The sequence below is a fragment of the Esox lucius genome, chromosome 11, assembly GCF_011004845.1.
Source record: "Esox lucius isolate fEsoLuc1 chromosome 11, fEsoLuc1.pri, whole genome shotgun sequence".
NCBI lineage: Eukaryota > Metazoa > Chordata > Actinopteri > Esociformes > Esocidae > Esox > Esox lucius.
The window spans coordinates 25416390-25437886 of NC_047579.1; the positions used below are offsets into that span (position 1 = coordinate 25416390).

The 21497-nt window shown below is 45.3% G+C and overlaps 1 protein-coding gene across 1 annotated transcript in view; it reads left to right on the plus strand.

Moving 5' to 3' along the window:
• The window catches only part of tmem104 (transmembrane protein 104), a 74376-nt gene that overhangs the window by 5036 nt on the left and 47843 nt on the right, over nt 1-21497 (plus strand). The window contains exons 5-8 of the mRNA XM_013135807.4: nt 1887-1983; nt 2304-2399; nt 7331-7430; nt 9158-9254. Of these exons, the coding sequence (XP_012991261.1) occupies nt 1887-1983; nt 2304-2399; nt 7331-7430; nt 9158-9254 (390 nt within the window). The remainder of the gene's footprint in view (nt 1-1886; nt 1984-2303; nt 2400-7330; nt 7431-9157; nt 9255-21497) is intronic.

A 21497-nucleotide genomic window follows, 5' to 3' on the forward strand; every position in this document is an offset into this window, starting at 1 on the left:
ATAGAGCCTGTATAAGTGTTTGAACAAAGATGCCTTTATTTAAGACTTCTAAATATAATCACCTATTACTTATACTGTAGTCAATTTAACACAATCATCATAAAAACATATGAAACAGTTTAAACCTTCTCACATTAATTACATTGATATGGTGGGTTTGAAGTGTATTTAAATGTTTTAAATTGACCTTGAACCATTCTAACTTTAAACATTTTAAAATGACAACTCTCTTCCAGTGTAAACATTTTGTAAATTGGATCAGTTTGGCCATAGTCTTGTCCAATAAGGAGTTTGATAGATTTCATCAGTGCCTCGACGGGTTGGTTTTGATGAAAATGATGTCAACAATTCATGCCCCTGTTTGCCCTCCATCATGTGGAACTGTTTTCTGTGTAGAATGGAGAAGTTTGTTTTGCATAGAGTGGAGAATGCTCCTTTGGAGAAATGCTGGCAACTTACACTATTTCTAGATGGGCAATAAAAAGAATACCACATAATATAGAATGTTGGAGTTGTAAATAAATTATCCCTTTTTAAGTGCAACAGTATCTTATATTCAGCATTTCAGAGAGTGGCATTAAACTGACAGTTCGATGAAATGAACAAGGAATCAGGCATTCAGGGTCACTGAGCTGTAGACGGGACACAGTGACTGTCTGGTGAGTTACAATACTATCTGTTGAACATATAGAAAATATATTAAATAAAGGGGTGTTTTTTTAATTCTTAATTAATGTCATTAACTGAACACATTGTTGTTTCTTTGGCGTTATAATTAAAACACTCCATATCTCTGTTAATGACTCTGGCCATTATCTTGGCTGCTCTAGATTGGTTCATCGCAGTCGATACAAGACCTGACATTCTACAAACACACTGTTGTGTGGCAGTGGAAAATGAATGGAGCTCTGTGTGTTCCATTAAGTATAGTGCCCAAGGTTTCCATTGGACGAGTTATGAGTGTAAGGACAATAAGGCTGGCTTTTGACAGAGCCCCCAACCCCATGGCCTTGACACGCAGATCACTTACCATAGACTTCCTCTTACATAATGGAACGAGGGGAGGCAGAGAGTGGAAGCTTTATCGCTGAATGTCCTTTATGTCTCTCCGCTTGGATGAAGCACATTTAAGAAAATGAATCTTTTTAAAGTGATGTGCTGGCTTATGTTTTTCAGAAAAAAGTTCCATAACAGTATATTTGTTTAAAAAGGCGTGGGGGCTGGGGGGGGGGTTGTCGTGTAAGCAGAGGCACTCTGAATCTTTCGGATGCGGCTAGAAGAAATAAGATGGATATGCTCTTTTGACTCAGCCCTATTCATGTGTTATTTTGAGGCTTGTTTGTGTTCCTAGCACATCCTCTTCCTGTCAGCCATCCACTTCCTCTTCCTGTCAGCCATCCACTTCCTCTTCCTGTCAGCCACCCACTTCCTCTTCCTGTCAGCCACCCACTTCCTCTTCCTGTCAGCCACCCACTTCCTCTTCCTGTCAGCCACCCACTTCCTAGTCTTGCCTTTCGGTCTGTCCAGTCAGCTGTTGCTGCATTTGTTAATTCACCTAATAATGACGTCCTCAATGTCGATCGTAATTGAGCGTTAATTATTATGGATCTGTAGCGAATTTGTTAGATGAAGAGTTATGAGACGGCGTCAGATAAGGAGCTCATGTCTGTTGTGCATGAAGGGGAACTCTCCCTCATCCTCCCCTACATATGCCAGCTGTTCCAGACCGTTTCCAGACGCTGCTCCCCTTTGCGTTGGATGTAAAGCCGACAAACACTGTGATTACAGCTTGTAAATGTACTGTTGTTGGCACTGAGCTACAGGACTTGTAGTTCCAGGACTGAACGTGTCGTTGTCTTCCTCTCTGTCGTCACCATTGCCTTCAGGTCAAGGACAGCGACTCGACCTCTGATTATTCGGAGGATGAAGACGTCATCGTCCGGGGACGGTCGGAGCCAGAGACGAGGCCCATTTTGTCCGTCCGTGAGTATAGTGTTCCGCTCATCCCTCTGAAAAACAGACGGGTGAAAAAGCGGTTTTCCGTTGAAACATTTTGCCCATTGAATAGCAGGAAGGATTCAGAATTCCCTCTTTTTTCAGCGCTCCTTTTTGAAGTTCTCCGTTCCTCAAAGAATGCAAATCCGTCCCCAATTAAATGTATCCTCCAAATGTAATGAGTATGTAAATGTGTTTCAGAAGGCATGACATCAGAATCACTCAGATTAGAAGTGACTCATCACGGCCTAGTCGTGTCTATTCCGTGAATACTAATGATGGCCTTTCCCCCCCCCCTACGTTGTCAGAGCGACAGGGAGGTGGCGGAGGAGGACACGTCGATCACTTTGACATTGTGGAGAGGGTTGAGATGGGTCAAATGGCCTCTCTGTTCTTTAACAAAGGTAAGAGTCCATCCCTCCTTCAGTACGCTAACTAGGTGGATGTGATGAAGTCGGACTCCGCGGCAGAGCCGAGGGCTCCTCATGCTACTATGTGCAGGTCATGGTGAAATATGTGCCCTTCTGTGGGGACATCTGGGAAGCAGCCTTGGCAGTTGTGTTGGATGATTTCAGCTTCACCACCTTAATATGAAAATCGTTGCCGGATTCCATAATTGGGGCTGTTCACTGTAATTAAATGTAGTAAAATTGCCTTGGGTTGTAATTGCCTATGTCCCAGGTCATCACAATGAACTTCTGCTGTTATCCACAAACCCCCCCCCCCCCCCATGTTTGCGCGTGTGTAGCGCGCGTGTGTGTAGCGTGGTCAGGTAAACACGTTAATGCCTCTGATGGCTGAGTAATGAAAGCGCTGCTACCCCGCGACGGCAGATTGGAAGCGGAATCAGGTTCACCTTGGACCAGGAGCAGAACAACCTTGCTGCTTTACATCCGCCTCGTCAGAGTAGGCCCTCCTCAGTGCGCTTGGGCCTCCCCGCTCCGTCCTCTGCAGTCACGTCAGCCTGTCCCTCCGGCGGTGTTAACCAAGCCAGGCAGCCCTTTTGTCATCTCTGAGGGGGGAAAAACGAAAAATACCAGAGGATAGGTTGAAGCTCTCTGTCCCGCTCCGACAGTGTAATCTGTGTGCAGATCTCCTTCCTGTGTTGTCAGCCTGGTTCCGGCCTGTAGGTGGTGCACTTGTTACGCGCGCACTCTTAAGTGACATTCTGACTCATACAGGGCCACAGAGGCAGTCGTTCCCCCTTGGGACAGTTCTGGCCGGCGGTCCCTTCTGCCCTCTTCTTTCCTCTGTCTCTCAGCTCAATTGCTCCATTAAGGTCTAAGTGTTAAAACACTCTCCGGTGATGACCTTTCCCGCTGTGTTTGGAGTGGGGCCGGCTGGTTGTCCTCAGCTGGAAGTGAGGTTGAGGAGGCGCTACGAGGTATCGACCGGCGGCAGAGATTAGAGTCCCCCGTTTCTCCCCCATGTGCCCGACGTAGTGCCGCTGAGTGAAGTCTCACAGGGAGCCGAACCGCAGAGGCAGGTCCGTTAGCGCCGCACGTCGTTCCACGCGGTGGGAGAGGCGTTAAATGTGATTTATGGAAAAAGGAGGACCAAAGTAGGGCTGGTGGTAAATGAATGGCCATCTTTATGTATTCCAGTTTTCTGATTATCAGATTTATCAGTCATGTCCTTGTCTTATTGCGGTTACTCCAGGCGGGTTCGGGTGAGTCAAAGGTCTAGCGAGAGAAGCCACCCGGTTTGTTTTCACACAGGAGGGTTTTGCCACCGGCGCATCAGGGGAAACAGTCCTTTAACCAAGTACCTCAGTTTAGCATGCTGCCCCCTGCACCAACCTTAGGGTACCTGATGAGACAAGGAAAGATGTGCAGGTCCCCACCGCCTTCAACCTGGGGAGCCCTTTGGGTCCTACCGCCGACGACTGACATTATACTTTATTATCCAGATGCAGACGTTTGTGTTGTATTTGAATGACATGTTTCTATTCCATGAGGGTCGCTGACAAAAGGGAGATGGGGAGCAGCACTCGCATTAAGAATATAAATGGACGTGTTTTCCGCCATTTCCTCCCGAACCACAATTACGCTGCAACTGAATTGTTGTGTGTCCTTTGTTAGGGAACATAAAGGATTCTCTTTTCTTTTCAGAGTGTCTGGATTACTGTTGAACTCTATTGTCCTTCTAGATCAATATCCTAAGTTTTAGCCTGAAAAGTATAGCTTACCAATTTGGGATTCAAAATTGAACCTTAAGGATAATCGTTTCAGTTGCATTCTCAAACCACCTTTGGCTTTCTTGCCTGTAGCAATTCCCTTCCTCATGGCAGGTCAATATCCCCTTTAGACCAATACAAAAACCTCAATCTTTTTAGCATTTTTTTCATCTAACCTAAGATTTCATACTTTGACAATATGGTTTTTAAAGACCCATGTATTTAGCAGATGGGTTGATATGGATTATTTTCTAACATAAGAAAAAAGTTTCCTCTCGGCTATCTGTCTTACTCTTCAAATGAGAGTAAGAGGTCATTTGGGTGGTCACACTGCCCAAATGCGTTCTCGGTTTTTCACACCACATGTGGGGATATAAATGTATTGTATTATTTTCCCTAATATTTAGCAGAGAAATCATAGGTAAAAATGAATGAGCTTCTTTAGCTACACAGATTTTGTTATGGACAATTACATAAGCCTTTTCACTCTTCCTCTTTTCCTGGATTCCCAGAAGCTGTAGGTTGTAGTATCTTGTTGAACTATATATAAAGTTTGCAAGGACGTTTGTTAGCAACAAGTGGAGTGAGAGCATAGGAAAACAATCTAAAACATGGATGGCAAGTCATTTCAACATTTATTCCCGAGGAGTGATTTGTCATAATTTAGAAGCAACCGCTACATATTCATTAGTTTACTATCCATTCAAATTGTTTTATTATTCAATGTTAATTAGATAATAATTCTTATTCAAAATATATATATATTTAAAGTAAAAGGGGTAAACAACGTAAACCACACATTTCTATGATGTTGACTGTTAAATAATACCGAACTACGGCAACAGTATGTGCTGCCAAGTCTTTCTGTATTTCAAAGTTACAACATAATCAGTTAGCAAGCAACAATTCTCGTTCTGGGAGCTACTCCAGGGTGGCTGTCAGTCTGTTATAGCGAGGTGATGGATTGTGAAGCCTGGGCTTCTGGGGAACTGATTGGAGCTTCCTGGCTGAACAGCCATTTCATTGGAACTTCCTGGGTGAACAGCCATTTGCTGCAGCAGCTTTTGGGCCTTGTGTCTGTGGTTAATGGGGAGGTATAAGTTACCGTGCCTGACAGGGCAGCATCCTCTTGGTCATGCAGAATCTTCACCCGGCTATGGCCCAATGACTGTTGCTATGGAATGTTTACAGTTGATGCAGAGAATATTTGTTTTATTCTTTGATACTGTAATCGGTGTGAAGATTAATTAAACCAATCAAGCACTTGTATTTCTTTTAGCGTGTATAAAGGTGTTTTTCTTAATTTTCACGGAATGTTATGCAAGAAAGTTATATGTATATATATTTTAGGATTTACGTTTAATGTGTTTGCTAGAAACATTTTGAGTTCTGTTGAGGTTCTTCAATTTAAACACAAATGTAAAATATTATCACTTTCAAAAACACTTCTCTTAGAACTTAAGAACTAGAAATCTGTTTGACCCCTGCTTAAAACATTCAATTCAAAACATTTCAATTCTTCACTTTCTTATATTTGAAACAATGCTTCCACAGTAGGCAATTTCCTTGAAATTATAGCTGCGTCGTCTGCATCGCGCGGAAACTCGACATGGTGTTTTGGAATTACATGCTGAAGAACGAGTATATTCTGAAACACCGCACAGCCTTGGTCCGACGCCATTAAAAGATAATTGTCTACCTCCTAGACTACTTTATAATAGGAGCCGGTCTCTGACACACACTGACTCAGTGGAAATGTTTCGGCTGTCTCTGGAAGACAATAAACCCCACCTAACTTGTGAGTTGCCCTTCAGTGCTTTGTTCCACAGCGGTCGTTTCATCCACCTGACTCGTTAGAGACCTCCAAACCCTGCTAGCTAGGTGAACCTTTTCTGTCACTGCCCTTTCCGACAGAATCCACCCCTCAGCTCCCCAATGGACGTGTGCGGTGCTGCGGCGACGTCCTGTAGCCACCGTTGTGTCAGTTCATAATGTGCTGTAATGTCAGGATCCATCCAGCACTGCCGTACGGCGGGGGATAGCGGTTCTTCAACCACGTGCTGGACCTCGGCTCATCTGGCTGACTGATCCGGTAGTCCTCTCTGTGTTGGAAACAATTGATTTTCCCTTTAGCCTGTTGTACTCCGTTCATATTATTTCCCCCAAGAGTCAATTCAATATCTCCCTTCCTGTTATTGAGCTGGGCTGTGTGATGGGCAGCGGAATGCGACCGTTTGCCCTTTTGCTCTCGGATCAGATGAATAAGTTTAGCCCTGTAAACCTCTCACTTTTTATTTCTTTTTAATGGACTCTGTGCTTTAATTTCCCTGGCAGTAATGAATGGGCTGGCTCGGCCAGTAGGACATCGGAGCCTCCCACTTGAGGACTCCGGTGAATGATGGATGGCCCGGCGCAACATGGCGACCGGTCTCCCGTTGTTGAACGCTCTCAATCTCAGCCCAGCGCGCCAGCATGGATTGGTCGGTGGAGGAAGGTGGACGTGGGCCAGGGACAGGAGGGGGCCCGGCAGTTAGAGGACCGGGGGTTTTGGGGGGTGGGGGTGTTCGTCGTGAAACGATTACTTTCTTAATTAGCGTGATTAATATTGTTCTGGACGAGCGGAGAGATGTGCGGTTGTAGATTCAGTTCCGGAAGGGGCGGAGGAGGAGGGAGAACACGGGAAGCGGAGGAGGCGCGGAGACGGAGGAGATTGCCTCCGATGGAGACGGCACGTTCGGCGGTTCAAGTTTGACACGAGTTGCATCGACCATATTTCATAATCAGGCTTCTGATGGCTGTTAAAAAATGAAGAATGAGTTATCCAAACTATCCCTGCGTGTGGGGAGGCAGAGAGACTCTGGATGTGTTGAATTGATAACACGATCACGTGTGCTACAAGTATGTTCCTGAGGGATGTGGTATATAGCACAAACCCCAGATGTGCCATACTGCTGTTGTATACCGATTACCAACACCATTAGAAGAGTAAAAAAAAAAAAGGGTGTATTTTCTTGGACATACCTGTCTTAACATATACCACTGCTTTCAGCCAATCAACATTCAGGATTTGTACCACCGGGGTTTATGTTGTACCAATACGTTCATACAGAAGGTCCAGGTTGTTTTCTCTTTCTGAACATGTTGTGTTTTGCCTTTCAGTTGGTGTCAACATGTTCTACATCTGCATGGTAGTCTACCTCTATGGAGACCTGGCTATCTATGCTGCGGCCGTACCCATCTCGCTAACGGAAGTGGCCTGGTAAGACCCATGTTCATTTATTCCCCAAGTCGTTCCTGTTTTCTTTTGCGTTGAGGGTGTTTTTATGACTGGTGTAGATGCAGCTTACACTCGGGTACTGAAAGCATCCTCCCCAGGCCAGACAAAGCATACCCCTCCCTCCGTTCCCCATGTGTCCTGCTCTTCAGCTGACTCGCCGTCTCAGCGGCGGAAAACCTTCCCTATTCAGGCTTCAGCCCCCAGGACCTCCCACCAGTCCTGAGACAGGGTGTTATTACTAGACCCCTACACTTGCCCTTTGAGCCGCACGTCGGCATCACGTCCCAGGTCTTTCAGACTGCATGACTTGGCCGACAGGTCTTTCTCTGGGTCCTGAAGCTCTTGTCCTGGTTAGACCACCACAGCCGACAGTATGCTTTATGAGGTATTAACAGCGTTCCCGTGTGTACCAGAAAGTGCAGTTTTGACCAAGCTGCACCTCTCAAAATGGAAAGCAATTTACCAGTTTGTTCAAATTCAGGCTTTACCAATTCCAAGTGCCCTGTGAGTGCTCTATAGTGTCGATCTTATAAACATACTTAAACATATTCTGAGACACTTCCAGTAGCTTTTAAAGCTGAGGATAAATGAAGATGTTTTAACGCATGATCACGTCTTAACTGCTCCTCATATCCGAGGAGGTTCCATTGAGCTATCATCCTAATGGAGTGAAAGTAGAACATAGATCCCTGAACTGAGCATGGACGAGATGCCTGCTGGTAACTTTGGAGCAAAATAAATGTGAGGTGGACCAGAGATACTTAAAAAGGAATTATCCTACGGCACAGACCGGATCTTGCCGCTTGACTTGCTCTGCGGCTGAGGATATGCCGGAGATTGAGATTGTGTCAGGGTAACTCTTTGTAAAGCCTTGCCTGCAGGAAACTCTGTGGTGGCTGAGGCCGATTCTAATGATCACGTCGCATGATTGATGCTTAGTTTGCTGCACCTTGTTAGTGACACGTAAAGGATTTGGCACTGCCTCAGAACGGTCCTGTTCCTTTCCATAAGGAACCCCAGATTGTCACTTCAGCTCTGTAGCCGTGTGCGGTCACCTAACTTAAAGGATGCTTTCCTTACCCGTAATCTGACAGAGCAGCGGGCGGTTGGACCAGCAAAGTACCAGTCATTCTGCCCAGGTGCGCTGTTCCTGGTTTTATCCAGATTATTTTACAGCGGAGATTCATCTCTTTTCCTCAGGTTACCCATTTTAGATTATAAATATTTACCAAATCCTGCCACATTTTTGGTTCTGTTAATTTATATGCTACCTATTTAGAGAGGTTCTATTTTTTGGTAGCAGATGAGATCAATTGATAAAGCTAGTCACATTTTATGCAATTGCGTCCCAAACCAAGTAAAATATTTCAGTTTATTAGAGGTTTTAGCCCAACTACTGAAATTCAAAGATACAATCCCATCAGTTTCCAGTGTGTGTCAAAATTTTCTTCCTCTGGTGTTATAAAGCTTGTCTCAATATCATCAAAGATGGTCATTTTCAGACTGACTAGTTAACTGGTCAGTTTTGTTCAATAGACCGTTGGTCAGACAGGGCAGTAGTTACCAATTGATTTTTTTTTGTTGTAAAGATAATGTAATACATCTACAGTAATACTAGTGACAGTTCTTCACAACGTTCCTTCACCAGAAGGAACTGATCAGGTGTGTTAACGACGTGCCTAACCCCCTTGTCTGTGTTCCCTCGATAGTGGCAACCACTCGTGCAGCGCTGGCAGTGTGAAATACAACGACACCGACTTGTGCTGGGGCCCTGTCACCAGGAAAGATGCTTACAGGGTATTTCTGGTGAGTAAATACTGATACCGCATACCTGTTTCTCACCCATGCCCCCCCTTCCCCCCCTGGGTACCGGCGCCACCTGGAGGGCACCTGGCGCACAACGCCTCACTCCTGTTCGCTGCTGGCATCATAACCAGCCTTATCGTACCCGTCCATGTCTGCATGAATGGTGGAGGGACCCTTCCCTTGGCGTCCCTTCTCATGCAGCCCCGTGACTCCGCCCCGTGACTCCGCCCCGTGACTCCGCCCCGTGACTCCGCCCCGTGACTCCGCCCCGTGACTCCGCCCCGTGACTCCGCCCCGTGACTCCGCCCCGTGACTCCGCCCCGTGACTCCGCCCCGTGACTCCGCCCCGTGACTCCGCCCCGTGACTCCGCCCCGTGACTCCGCCCCCTCTTCGGAGAATGTGCGATTGCACCCTTGATGCCCTAGGAGAGCAAAACTCCTGCAATTTCCTCTTTTGCTTTAACCTTGCCCGCGACAGTGATAGATGTGCTGACCTCATGTTGTTTCCACTCTCGCTGGTTTTCAACGGGACCAGCCAGTCCAAACGGTTTGCCAATAAGTGGGTGGTTTTGTATTTTATTTCGTCCTAGATGGGCCTCTTACACATTGAAATGATGCTGATATATAATATCCTCCTGTTTTTGTTTTGTTTACCTCACCGTTACTGAAACTGATGACGTATTATAGTAAGCTATAAGACAATGACTGCTTGGTAGTATTTTTAAGGTATAGGATGAACAGTGTTCTCTGTAGTCTATTAAACAATGTGTTTTATCAGTTTATACTCTGCTTACAGGCATTTGGACTTTCAGGGTTTGAGTACTTTTCCCAAAAGTTCTCCTCTGAAACCTAATTATAGTTCCTTCCCAGGTGGATCTGTCGTTTAGTAAATAAGTGGGCTTTGATGAAACATTCATCAGCTCCTGTTACCAGACAGGGTGCGTCTCGCTGCTTGTCAGTCCTCCTTTGTCTTTGACGTGTCTGGGTCAAACCTTGTGGCCCCCACCACCCACTGCTCCCCACCAGAACTTTCAATAATTGACTGTAACCTTTTGTGGTTAGCTGCTCTTCAAGCCCAGCTCCGGTCTGCACCATCGGTGTCCTCAGTCGTGTTTCTCCCGAGTTTCTCACACTGAATGATTATATTTGAAACTAACTGAAGGTAAACTAGAGATTCGACAAAAGAGAACTGAATTTATAGAGCCCCCTTTTTAGAGTAGTTTATAAACCCAGGTGTATTGATATAAAAGCGAGTGCAGTACTTTCTCTTGTACAACAAGGAACTAAGGAAATATTGCTAGGGGAGACATGAATGTGCCTGATAGCAAAAAGACTGTCTCACAACAATTTTTTTTTTTTAAGTTGCTCTTATATCCAAAGATACCCCTCCATTACCCATTGATGTGAAGTATGTTTTGAGCTCTCTATTATTGCCATTAATTGTTAATGGTTTTCCTCTATAAAATCCCTATCATTTCACTCTGTAGGCTTTTGGCTAGTCTACAGTTAATCCAATGGGCTTAATCACTTTTTAGATAACATTGTCGGCAAAAAGGCCAACAATACAATGTGGTTTTAGTTTGGCTACAGAATTCAAATGAGCCTTTTTGTATAATGCTGTCACATTCTGTGTGTTTGGGAAAGACATTACCAAAAGCCAACTATAATTACAATTCTTAATGACTTTTTTTTGTTTCAGTTAGTTATTGGGCTCTGAGACAAGGGAACCATTAACGATCAGACGGCATTCGATATGTTATGTTAACATTACTGAGTGCTCAGTCAGTCCACCGTTTAAAAGACCAGCTCTGTCTTAGTGAGGTTCTCTGTGTTTCTGTGGTCATTGCACTCTATCCGTTAATGGCCATTTATCTACCAGCCTCATCAACCTCGTTTCGTTCCTCTCCATCATGTTAGATCAACCTCAAAATGAAATTCTTTCCTGGCAACTGATTGTCGGTTAAGCCTTTATACCTCGACTAATTTAACTTTGCTTGTTTGGTTCCTAGTTCACTAGGTGTCATGATAAGGGCAAACTTACTTTAGTTTAAGAAATTGGGTGACTAAACTGAACAAAACGAAGAATGAACTGTATAATGTAGCTAAGATTAATGATTAAAAGCATGATGAGAAGTTTTAGAGGACATCAAATGAAATAGTGATCAACGAGACCAATTCAACTCCATCTTTTATTCTAGCAGATGGCTCATTCATGCATTCAAAACCTAATTATGAAAGAAAGTCACTGGGATTTACAATTTTTTTCCGGTTAATGTGGGAAAAGTAGAAAAATTATTGCTGTCCCTTAACAATCAAAGCACCTGTTATTGACAATATACGTGGGAAATGACTGGGGATTAGAACAGACAATATAGCTGCTCCCATTTGCCATATGTTCAATCTGAGCCCGCAGAAAATAGTTAATTCCACTGCCTAAGAATAATAAAACACCCTTTACAGGTTATAATGGCCGACCAATTGCTCTACTGCCGGCTCTTAGCAAACTGTTGTAAAAGTTTTTTTTCTTTTTTAAGGTTTATTCGGCCGAGACCATAGTGGTTTTGCTGAAAGCAATGGGCCGGATTCAAATCCTTGCAGTGATATATCTATGTATAAATTGATGATTGAATAAACAACAGCCTTACCTTTCTGGGTTAGGGACTGCCAGCTTATTGTTGTTTGAGCTCAATGGGTTTAAAGAAAAAAAAAAAAGGATCTGCTCTTTTTGTTACCGCGAGAGTAGTGTGTATGTCAGCATGGTGCTGTGGACAATACTCGTTGCTGCAGGAATATGAACAAATAAACAAATGATATTGTTTATTATTTGGAGTGGTGAGAATGATTTAGCAGCAGAGCGCCAAATGTATGCAGGGATCACACCGGGACACCGCTGGCTGTCACGGTGGGTGTGGAATTGATGTGGGCCACATTAGTCCACCCGTAGCCTTTGAAGAGGGGAAAGATTAAATGGGCATCCTGATTATGGCGTCATACTGCACAGCTGTAATCTCACGTGGGTGGCTGTTTGAAGGGAAGAGAGAGGGAGGGAGTGAGAGAGATGGAGGGAGTGAGAGAGATGGAGGGAGTGAGAGAGATGGAGGGAGTGAGAGAGATGGAGGGAGTGAGAGAGATGGAGGGAGTGAGAGAGAGGGAGGGAGTGAGAGAGATGGAGGGAGTGAGAGAGATGGAGGGAGTGAGAGAGATGGAGGGAGTGAGAGAGATGGAGGGAGTGAGAGAGATGGAGGGAGTGAGAGGGAGGGAGGGAGTGAGAGGGAGGGAGGGAGTGAGAGAGATGGAGGGAGGCAGTGGTGGGGGAGATATGCAGGGGGAGGGTGAGACGGGGTATTGGTGAGAGAGAGAAGGAAAGACGGGGGGCGGAGGGAGACGGTGGAGGGAGGGGAGGGAGAGACGGGGGAGACGGGAGGAAGAGACGGGGGAGGGAGGGAGAGACGTGGAGAGAGATACATGGAGGAGTGAGAGAAGGGGGAGGAAGATACATGCGGGGGGCTGGAGACAGGAGGGAGAAGTAGAGCGACAGATGGGGGTGGGAGGGAGGGAGGGAGACAGAGACTGGGTGAGAGAGAGACTGGGAGAGAGAAACAACGTTATAATAAGAGAGACAATGTCACAGCCCAAGATGTGGTTGATGATCCATCTGTATCCGACCTATGATAGTGGATGTTGTGGATTTTTGCTAAGCAGTAATGTAGCCTGAAATCAGTTGGGTGTGTTTTTGGTCTGCCTGGGCCACTGTACTTTACAAGGTCCCAGTGTTTCCTGCCCTGTGCACGTTGAGTAATGGACTGTTATCTACACAGACGGGCCTCAGAGCATCCCTCCCCCTGACCTGTACTGTATTAGTCTGACAGTCACAGCCCCGGACCCAGTGTGCATCTGACTACCTGCCTAAAGACACTTCCCACAGATCCACCGTCTGCCTTGCCACGCATTTCTAATAGTCCTAAATCCAGACGCAAGCTTTCTCATCATTGGCTGATTTCAATCTCAAGTCAGTTTGTCAGAACATGGCATCTGATTTGCTCTGTGGAAATTTTATTTGTCACTGGCCCTCAGTCAGTTTCCTCCCCAGTGGTTGCTGTAGTCTTGGGTTATTTTCTATGTGCCAAAACAGCTGTTCCTGTTCAGAAGAGTAGAAAAGTCATCCTGCTCCAGTAGCAGACCCAAGGGACTCTGGAGGGTTTGCACAGTGAGGAAGAGCAAGGGGAGAAACACTGATGAAGTCAAGGATGGTATATTATTTAGGAGGTACTATTTTTAAAACTGCTGTCCAATTGATTTAATCAGTTCAACTGAACACGTTTGCAGAAGCTACCGTGTTCACAGCCTGTCAAATCTTTGTTGTGAATTTGCAAGTAATGCCTACACCTAGAATGAACATTGTGCCATGAACGTAAATACAGATGACATGTAGAGATCCCCTGTAGCTCCGTTGGTTGAGCTGGCAGTTCCAGGGTTTTGGGTTCAATTCCCATGAAGGACCAAAACAAAATTATGAGAATACACCGATCAGGCATAAGATTATGACCACTGACAGGTGAAGTGAATAACACTAATCTCTTTATCATGGCACCTGTCAGTGGGTGGGATATATTAGGCAGCAAGTGAACATTTGGTCCTCAACATTTGGTTGATGTGTAGAATCAAGAAAAATGGGCTAGTGTAAGGATTAGAGCGACTTGGACAAGGGACACATTTTGATGGCTAGACAACTGGGTCGGAGCTAAACTGCAGCCCTTGCGGGGTGTTCCCGGTCTGCAGTGGTCAGTACCTATCAAAAGTGGTCCAAGGAAGGAAAAGCAGTGAACCGGCGACAGGGTCATGGGCAGCCAAGGCTCATTGATGCATGTCGGGTGCTGATGAATCAACTTTCCTTTTATTTTGTGTGGATGGCTGGGTGCATGCGTGTCGCTTACCTGGAGAACACATGGCGCCAGGATGCACTATGGGAAGAAGGCAAGCCGGTGGAGGCACTGTGTTGCTTTGGGCAATGTTCTGAGGGGAAACCTTGGGTCCTGCCATTCATGTGGATGTTACTTTGACACGTACCACCTGTCTGAGCATTGTTGCAGACCATGTGCACCCTTTCATAGCAACGGTATTCCCTAATGTCATTGGCCTCTTTCAGCAGGATAATACGCCCTGCCACAAAGGAAAAATGGTTGAGGAATGGTTTGAGGAACACAACAACGAGGTCAAGGTGGTGACTTGGCCTCCAAATTTCCGAGATCTCAATCCAATTGAGCATCTGTGGGATGTGCTGGACAAACAGGTCCGATCTATGGAGGCCCCACCTTGCAACTTACAGGACTTATAAGTCTTGGTGCCAGACACCACAGCACACCCTCAGAGGTCTAGTGGGGTCCATACGTCGATGGGTCAGGGCTGTTTTGGTGGCAAAAGGGGGACCTACACAATATTAGGTAGGTGGTCATAATGTTACGGCTGATGTTACGGCTGAAAGCCATCATTCAAATTTTTAAGGCAATATAGTTAACAATCTAGTCTGAACAATATTGGAATGGACATTAAACATAAAATGCACAGAATTGATTAACTATATTGCCTTATATATTTCAAACATGGCTTTCAGTTTGGAAAAAAAAGAAGTTCTTGCTAGAAGAACGGTATTGAAGCCTCATATGACCATCACTACTTATAACCTGTGTGCGCTTCACCTGTAACTAAGTTAGCCTTGTGTGGACCATTTGTCATGTTGGCTTGTCGTCACTGGGCAGCTGGGTAAGTTATTTTTCACAGAATTAGATATATTTTTTTAAATCAGTGACTGAAATCTCAAAGATTTTCCTAGTGATAAAATGTAATGCATTACTCTAGATGAGCTGAGGTTTTATCATTGAGTGAACTTCCATTTGAACGTCAAGCTTTTCACACACCTGGTGACAGGTTCTGTTACTTAGTCTGGTCCCATTCAGACAGTTCAGACTACATTGATTGTAAGCACACAGGCTTTTGTCATAGCAGACTGACTAATTACAGCATATGGATACTGCATGGTGGGGGGTGGGGGGGTCTCTGTCTGGTTCACTCTGACCTTTGGGTAGATCAACACTGGCCACACAAAACTCCAAGTATCATGCTGTGGAGCTCGGCAGCCATTTTCTTCATCTTGGTCTGCGAAAGCTCTTAAAAAGATCAATGAGGTGAGATTTGATCTGCTGTAAATTGATTCTTGAGTCCAGGACTCAGGCTCTCCCGAGCCCAGATGCAGTGTTTTGTAGATAAACACCATATAACATATTACAGCCCACCCACTACAGCTTCACCATATCTAGAACAAATTGAATTTAGATTTTTCTCCACAATTTTTTGATTATTCATGCAATATGCACTCACTGGCCACTTCATTATGTGACTTGCTCTTAATAGAGACAAACTGTGAATCGTGTGGCTACTACTCAATTTATTTAAGGTCAAGAGGTTAAGCTGATGTTCAACCAAACATTAGAATGGGAAAAGACATATGGCCTAAGGGACTTTGAGTGTGGTATGATTTTTGGTGCCAGACATGGTGGTTCCAGTACCACAGAAACCGTTGACCTCCAGAGATTTTTACACAATACAGTCTTGGGAATGGTGGAGAGAATCTGGTTGAAAAGTGTCTCCCTTTATCTACGAAGGTGATGTTCAACAAATTACATTTCCCCCTGTTTGTAGCGTTAAAAATACAAAGAAAATGATCCATTGCTAATCTGGTAAAAAGTCTTGTTCATTTAAATAAAACTATCGTTGTGTAAAAATGCCTTTCAATTGCGACCTCACGGGGAGTTAGTGGCATTAAAAGCTATAGCTTTGACTTTGTTGCATTAAAAAGCTGTCACTGTGGTTGTGTAATTCAGACTGTTGGATATCCTCAGTGTGATTTAAATGGCTGATTGCATTGAGTTTTTTTTCTTTGTGTTAGGGAAAGGGATGGGAAATCAATACTCAATATCAGCTCAAAAGCAGGTTTTGCTGACCCAGCATTCTTTCCTGTTGTCATTATGTGTATGTGTGTGTTGTAGAGTGAACCCGTCAGACCACTCAGTGTGAGAGGAGTCTTGTGAATTGGAATATTTTCTCAGCAAGTGCCACCCCACCATGAAACCCGGACACCTTTGTGACAACCATCTGCTTTGATCCACTCCTTTTGTACTTGTCAGGCTCTCTCCCTGTCTCTCTCTCTCCCTGTCTCTCTCTCTCCCTGTCTCTCTCTCTCTCCCTGTCTCTCTCTCTCTCCCTGTCTCTCTCTCTCTCCCTGTCTCTCTCTCTCTCCCTGTCCCTCTCTCTCTCCCTGTCCCTCTCTCTCTCCCTGTCCCTCTCTCTCTCCCTGTCCCTCTCTCTCTCCCTGTCCCTCTCTCTCTCCCTGTCCCTCTCTCTCTCCCTGTCCCTCTCTCTCTCCCTGTCCCTCTCTCTCTCCCTGTCTCTCTCTCTCTCCCTGTCCCTGTCTCTCTCCCTGTCTCTCTCTCTCTCCCTGTCCCTGTCTCTCTCCCTGTCCCTGTCGCTCTCTCTCTCCCTGTCCCTGTCGCTCTCTCTCTCCCTGTCGCTCTCGCCGTCTCTCTCGCTCTCTCGCCGTCTCTCTCGCTCTCTCCCCGTCTCTCTCGCTCTCTCCCCGTCTCTCTCGCTCTCTCCCCGTCTCTCTCGCTCTCTCCCCGTCTCTCTCGCTCTCTCCCCGTCTCTCTCGCTCTCTCCCCGTCTCTCTCGCTCTCTCCCCGTCTCTCTCGCTCTCTCCCCGTCTCTCTCGCTCTCTCCCCGTCTCTCTCGCTCTCTCCCCGTCTCTCTCGCTCTCTCCCCGTCTCTCTCGCTCTCTCCCCGTCTCTCTCGCTCTCTCCCCGTCTCTCTCGCTCTCTCCCCGTCTCTCTCGTTCTCTCCCCGTCTCTCTCGTTCTCTCCCCGTCTCTCTCGCTCTCTCCCCGTCTCTCTCGCTCTCTCCCCGTCTCTCTCGCTCTCTCCCCGTCTCTCTCGCTCTCTCCCCGTCTCTCTCGCTCTCTCCCCGTCTCTCTCGCTCTCTCCCCGTCTCTCTCGCTCTCTCCCCGTCTCTCTCGCTCTCTCCCCGTCTCTCTCGCTCTCCCCCGTCTCTCTCTCTCTCTCCCCGTCTCTCTCTCTCCCCGTCTCTCTCTCTCTCTCCCCGTCTCTCTCTCTCTCTCTCTCTCTCCGTCTCTCTCTCTCTCCCCGTCTCTCTCGCTCTCTCCCCGTCTCTCTCGCTCTCTCCCCGTCTCTCTCGCTCTCCCCCGTCTCTCTCTCTCTCTCCCCGTCTCTCTCTCTCTCTCCCCGTCTCTCTCTCTCTCTCTCTCTCTCTCCGTCTCTCTCTCTCTCTCCGTCTCTCTCTCTCTCTCCGTCTCTCTCTCTCTCTCCGTCTCTCTCTCTCTCCGTCTCTCTCTCTCTCTCTCCGTCTCTCTCTCTCTCTCTCTCCGTCTCTCTCCGTCTCTCTCTCTCTCTCTCCGTCTCTCTCTCTCTCTCCGTCTCTCTCCGTCTCTCCGTCTCTCTCCGTCTCTCTCTCTCTCTCTCTCTCCCCCCCCGTCTCTCTCTCCCCCGTCTCTCTCTCTCTCTCTCTCCGTCTCTCTCTCTCTCTCTCTCTCTCTCCGTCTCTCTCTCTCTCTCTCCCCGTCTCTCTCTCTCTCTCTCCCCGTCTCTCTCTCTCTCCCCGTCTCTCTCTCACATATTTCTTAAACTATGCTTGTGGGGACCAGAAAACAATTCCCTCTTTCTTAACCATAAACCAAACCTTGAAGTACCCCCATTTCAAACACTTTGACTGTCTGACATTTTTTACCTATACCTGCCCATTAGTCTGAAGTACATTTTCCCAAGTGGGGATCTGCCAAAAAATATTCAGGTATGACTGTCTTTTTGGGGATCCCAACATGTACATACAGACCTGCATGACAAGCACAGGACAGACACCTTCGGACAACAGACATAGATAACACACAGACCTGGATGACACACACGACAGACATAGATAACACCCAGACCTGGATGACACACACGACAGACAACAGACATAGATAACGCACAGACCTGGATGACACACACACACGACAGACAACAGGCATAGATAACACACAGACCTGGATGACACACACATGACAGACAACAGACATAGATGACACACACATGACAGACAACAGACATAGATGACACACACACGACAGACAACAGACATAGATAACACACAGACCTGGATGACACACACAACAGACCACAGACATAGATGACTCACGCGCCTGGATGACACACACACAACAGACATAGATAACACACAGACCTGGATGACAGACATAGTTAACACACAGACCTGGATGACACACACGACAGACAACAGACATAGATATGGCTGGATAACACCCAGGCATAGATTCAGAATTTGACCCCAGGGTATATTTTCATGCATCTGTCTGTACGGTGCAAAGCACAGGATGCTTCCTTTAAGGCAGACACACATTATGGAGCTGTAAGATATGAACTTAGTGCAGTGTTGCAATGTCGTTTTATTGGCTGAAAAGGTGACTCCTACCAAGTAATGTTGATCAGGGTACATTTGTGTAGTCTGGGAACTGGAACTTGTTGTTTCAGTCCTTTCAAAGCTGCAGCATTGTCATTTGATTCAGTCTGATCATTTTATCCTAGGTTAAGCAATAAAGCAGCTTATTTTCCATTGATAAGCAAATTAAATCCCAGCAAATGTTTGAACTGTGAACCAAACAAGATTCCATCCAAAAATACGGTTTTGTCAAAGTTTCAAGTTACTAGTGACTATAAGCTGTGGGCATTGTGGAATGGTAGATGCTCCTGTAGTAGTATTATTTATTAATCTGTAGTTCTTTTTAATTTGAAAGTTTTTTAATTGGATAACATTGTAGGTTACACCTGCAAGTATGCAAATATTTGCCAGGCTCTTTATATAAACAAGAAACCAGGCAAGCCTAGTTCTGCCAGCCCACATTAGAAAGGGTTGCCATCTCGAGATTCGAACCCAGGTCGCCCACGTGAAAGGCTGTGTCGTTAACTACTGCACCACGTAGCTGTACATCTGCCAGGTGTCAGTGTATCTTAAAAAAATCTTGTTTTGCCACTGGCCATTTTAATAGTTCATTGGCCATTTGTGGATGACATTGATACAGTTAAACTGACTGTTTCTTACTAACTTTACCTCTGCCAAAAATAGCGTCTATGTATGTCGTTTGCCACTGGCCGTTTTAACAGCGTTTTGGCCGGTAATAATCTTTACCGGTATCTACTAACTTCCTAGGAATAATCATAAGAATTGAGCAATTGCTAGTGAGACTGAAGATGAACTATTCCATGCCAGAAACAGTCACAATATAACCGTATATAGTTTCCGTTAAGGCTCACTATAACGTAACTACTGTATGTTGTAGCCAGCAAATGTGTTTGTCTATCCTGACCCAAAACGCATGCATGGATGCATCCTTTGAAAATCCACCAGAAACAGTTGCAGTATAACCGTAAAATGTTTAAGTTCAGGCTCACTGTAATGTAGATACTAATGGTTTTAGCCTGCAAATGTTTCGTCTATACGGAATAATTCATAATGCACACTTGACTTCGCCTGCGAGGAGATACGAACTCGGGACCTATAGTTCACAAGTCCGCTTCACTTTTCACTACGCTTCACTTTTTAGCTACTCACTCACTCAACTACTTACTCACTCACTCACTCACTCACTCACTCACTCACTCACCCACTCAGAGATATTCATTCTTCTTGGCCGGCTCCGCTTACGCGGTTAGGCAAAAATAAATCTCATAATTAGACTAGTCCGAAAAAGCTATCAATTTGTTAATACAGGGTTGGTAGCTACAATCAAAGAGTGGGATCAAAGAATCCCTCAGACTTGATGCTCTGGTGCGACTCTGGCACTTCAAGACCCTAGTGGATACACAGTACAGAAGGCCAGCTCCCTCTCAGGATGGAAAATATTATTCACCCACGCTCATGATAGAATGTACAGTGAAAAACTCTTAGGCTTCATAAGGTAATGGCTTAACACTGTTTATAAAGTAATTTAAACGCAAAATAAAATTATTACAACGAAAGCGTTAAAAAACGTAATGAGTCAGTGTTTTGTCATTTTTAAGATGCAAAACTGAAGCAAATTCACTTATGTAGGAAGTTTTGTAATTATACTTCTAGGCATTGCTGGTTAGCGTTTGTGCTAGGTTAGGTTTATGTAGAAAACGTAGGTTATTGAGGTTAAGGTTCAATTTTGGGTTGGGGATGGGAAATCCAGATTTAATTTGTAGATTCTTGTTTTGGGTCCCCACAAGGATAGAATAATGTGCGTGCGTGTGCGTGTGTGTGTTGGAACTTTTGGAGCAGAGCGATAGTGTGCTGTAGCGTTAGCTCTGTTGTGGTACGGCGGCCAGCCCAGAGCTGCAGGGAGATGACAGTGCAGATGGTTTAATAGAGATTATCTAAGCAGAGGGAAGTGTTGGAGCTGGGAGCAACCCAAGGGGAGCCCACTCCACACCACAGCGGGACAGAGCCCAATCAGAGCTCCAGATCAGTAGACTGCAGGGGAACAAAGCCCTATTGGGAGAGTGACTTGGAGACTGTTGAATACAGGGATCTGAGTTGGTCTATGAGTTAGACTACAATAAGACTTAAAAGATAATATACTTATCTTGTCTGATCAGTGTTTGCTAACTACGGCATATTGCTTTGAATCTATGAGGTTGTGCAGTTGTTCACTTTTTATTCTGTGAGCTGTGTTGGCTCTGCTGTCACATTACTATAGACAGAGTGGCATTTAGCCACACAAGACCCACAGCAAATGCCATCAAATATGCTAAAGGATCTCTTGGATAGCTGTCACTGCAGAAGTCAACAGATTGTTTGTCTGTGGGTTGTAACTGAGGTAATATGTGGTAATCATTGCCTTTAGTTCTCGTCCATTTAATTCCGCTTTTCATCCTGACTGTATTCTCATTAGACTAAACAGATAACCATGATTTGAGAATGTATTTTGCTCATTGATATTAAAGTTCTCAGTATTGAATATTTTCCTTATTTTTTTCAAAGGAGTAAGGATAAGTGGATTTCTTTTGGCTATCTAACGTTTGAATTGGTGAGTCCCTTCCTCATGTTAAAGACATACTGAGCACATTATTGCTTTCTCTGTTCAAATGCTGGCTATCTGGTTCAAGGACATTGCAGAATGATGTAATGGTCTTGCTTGGTAGAACTTGATTCTCATTAAAT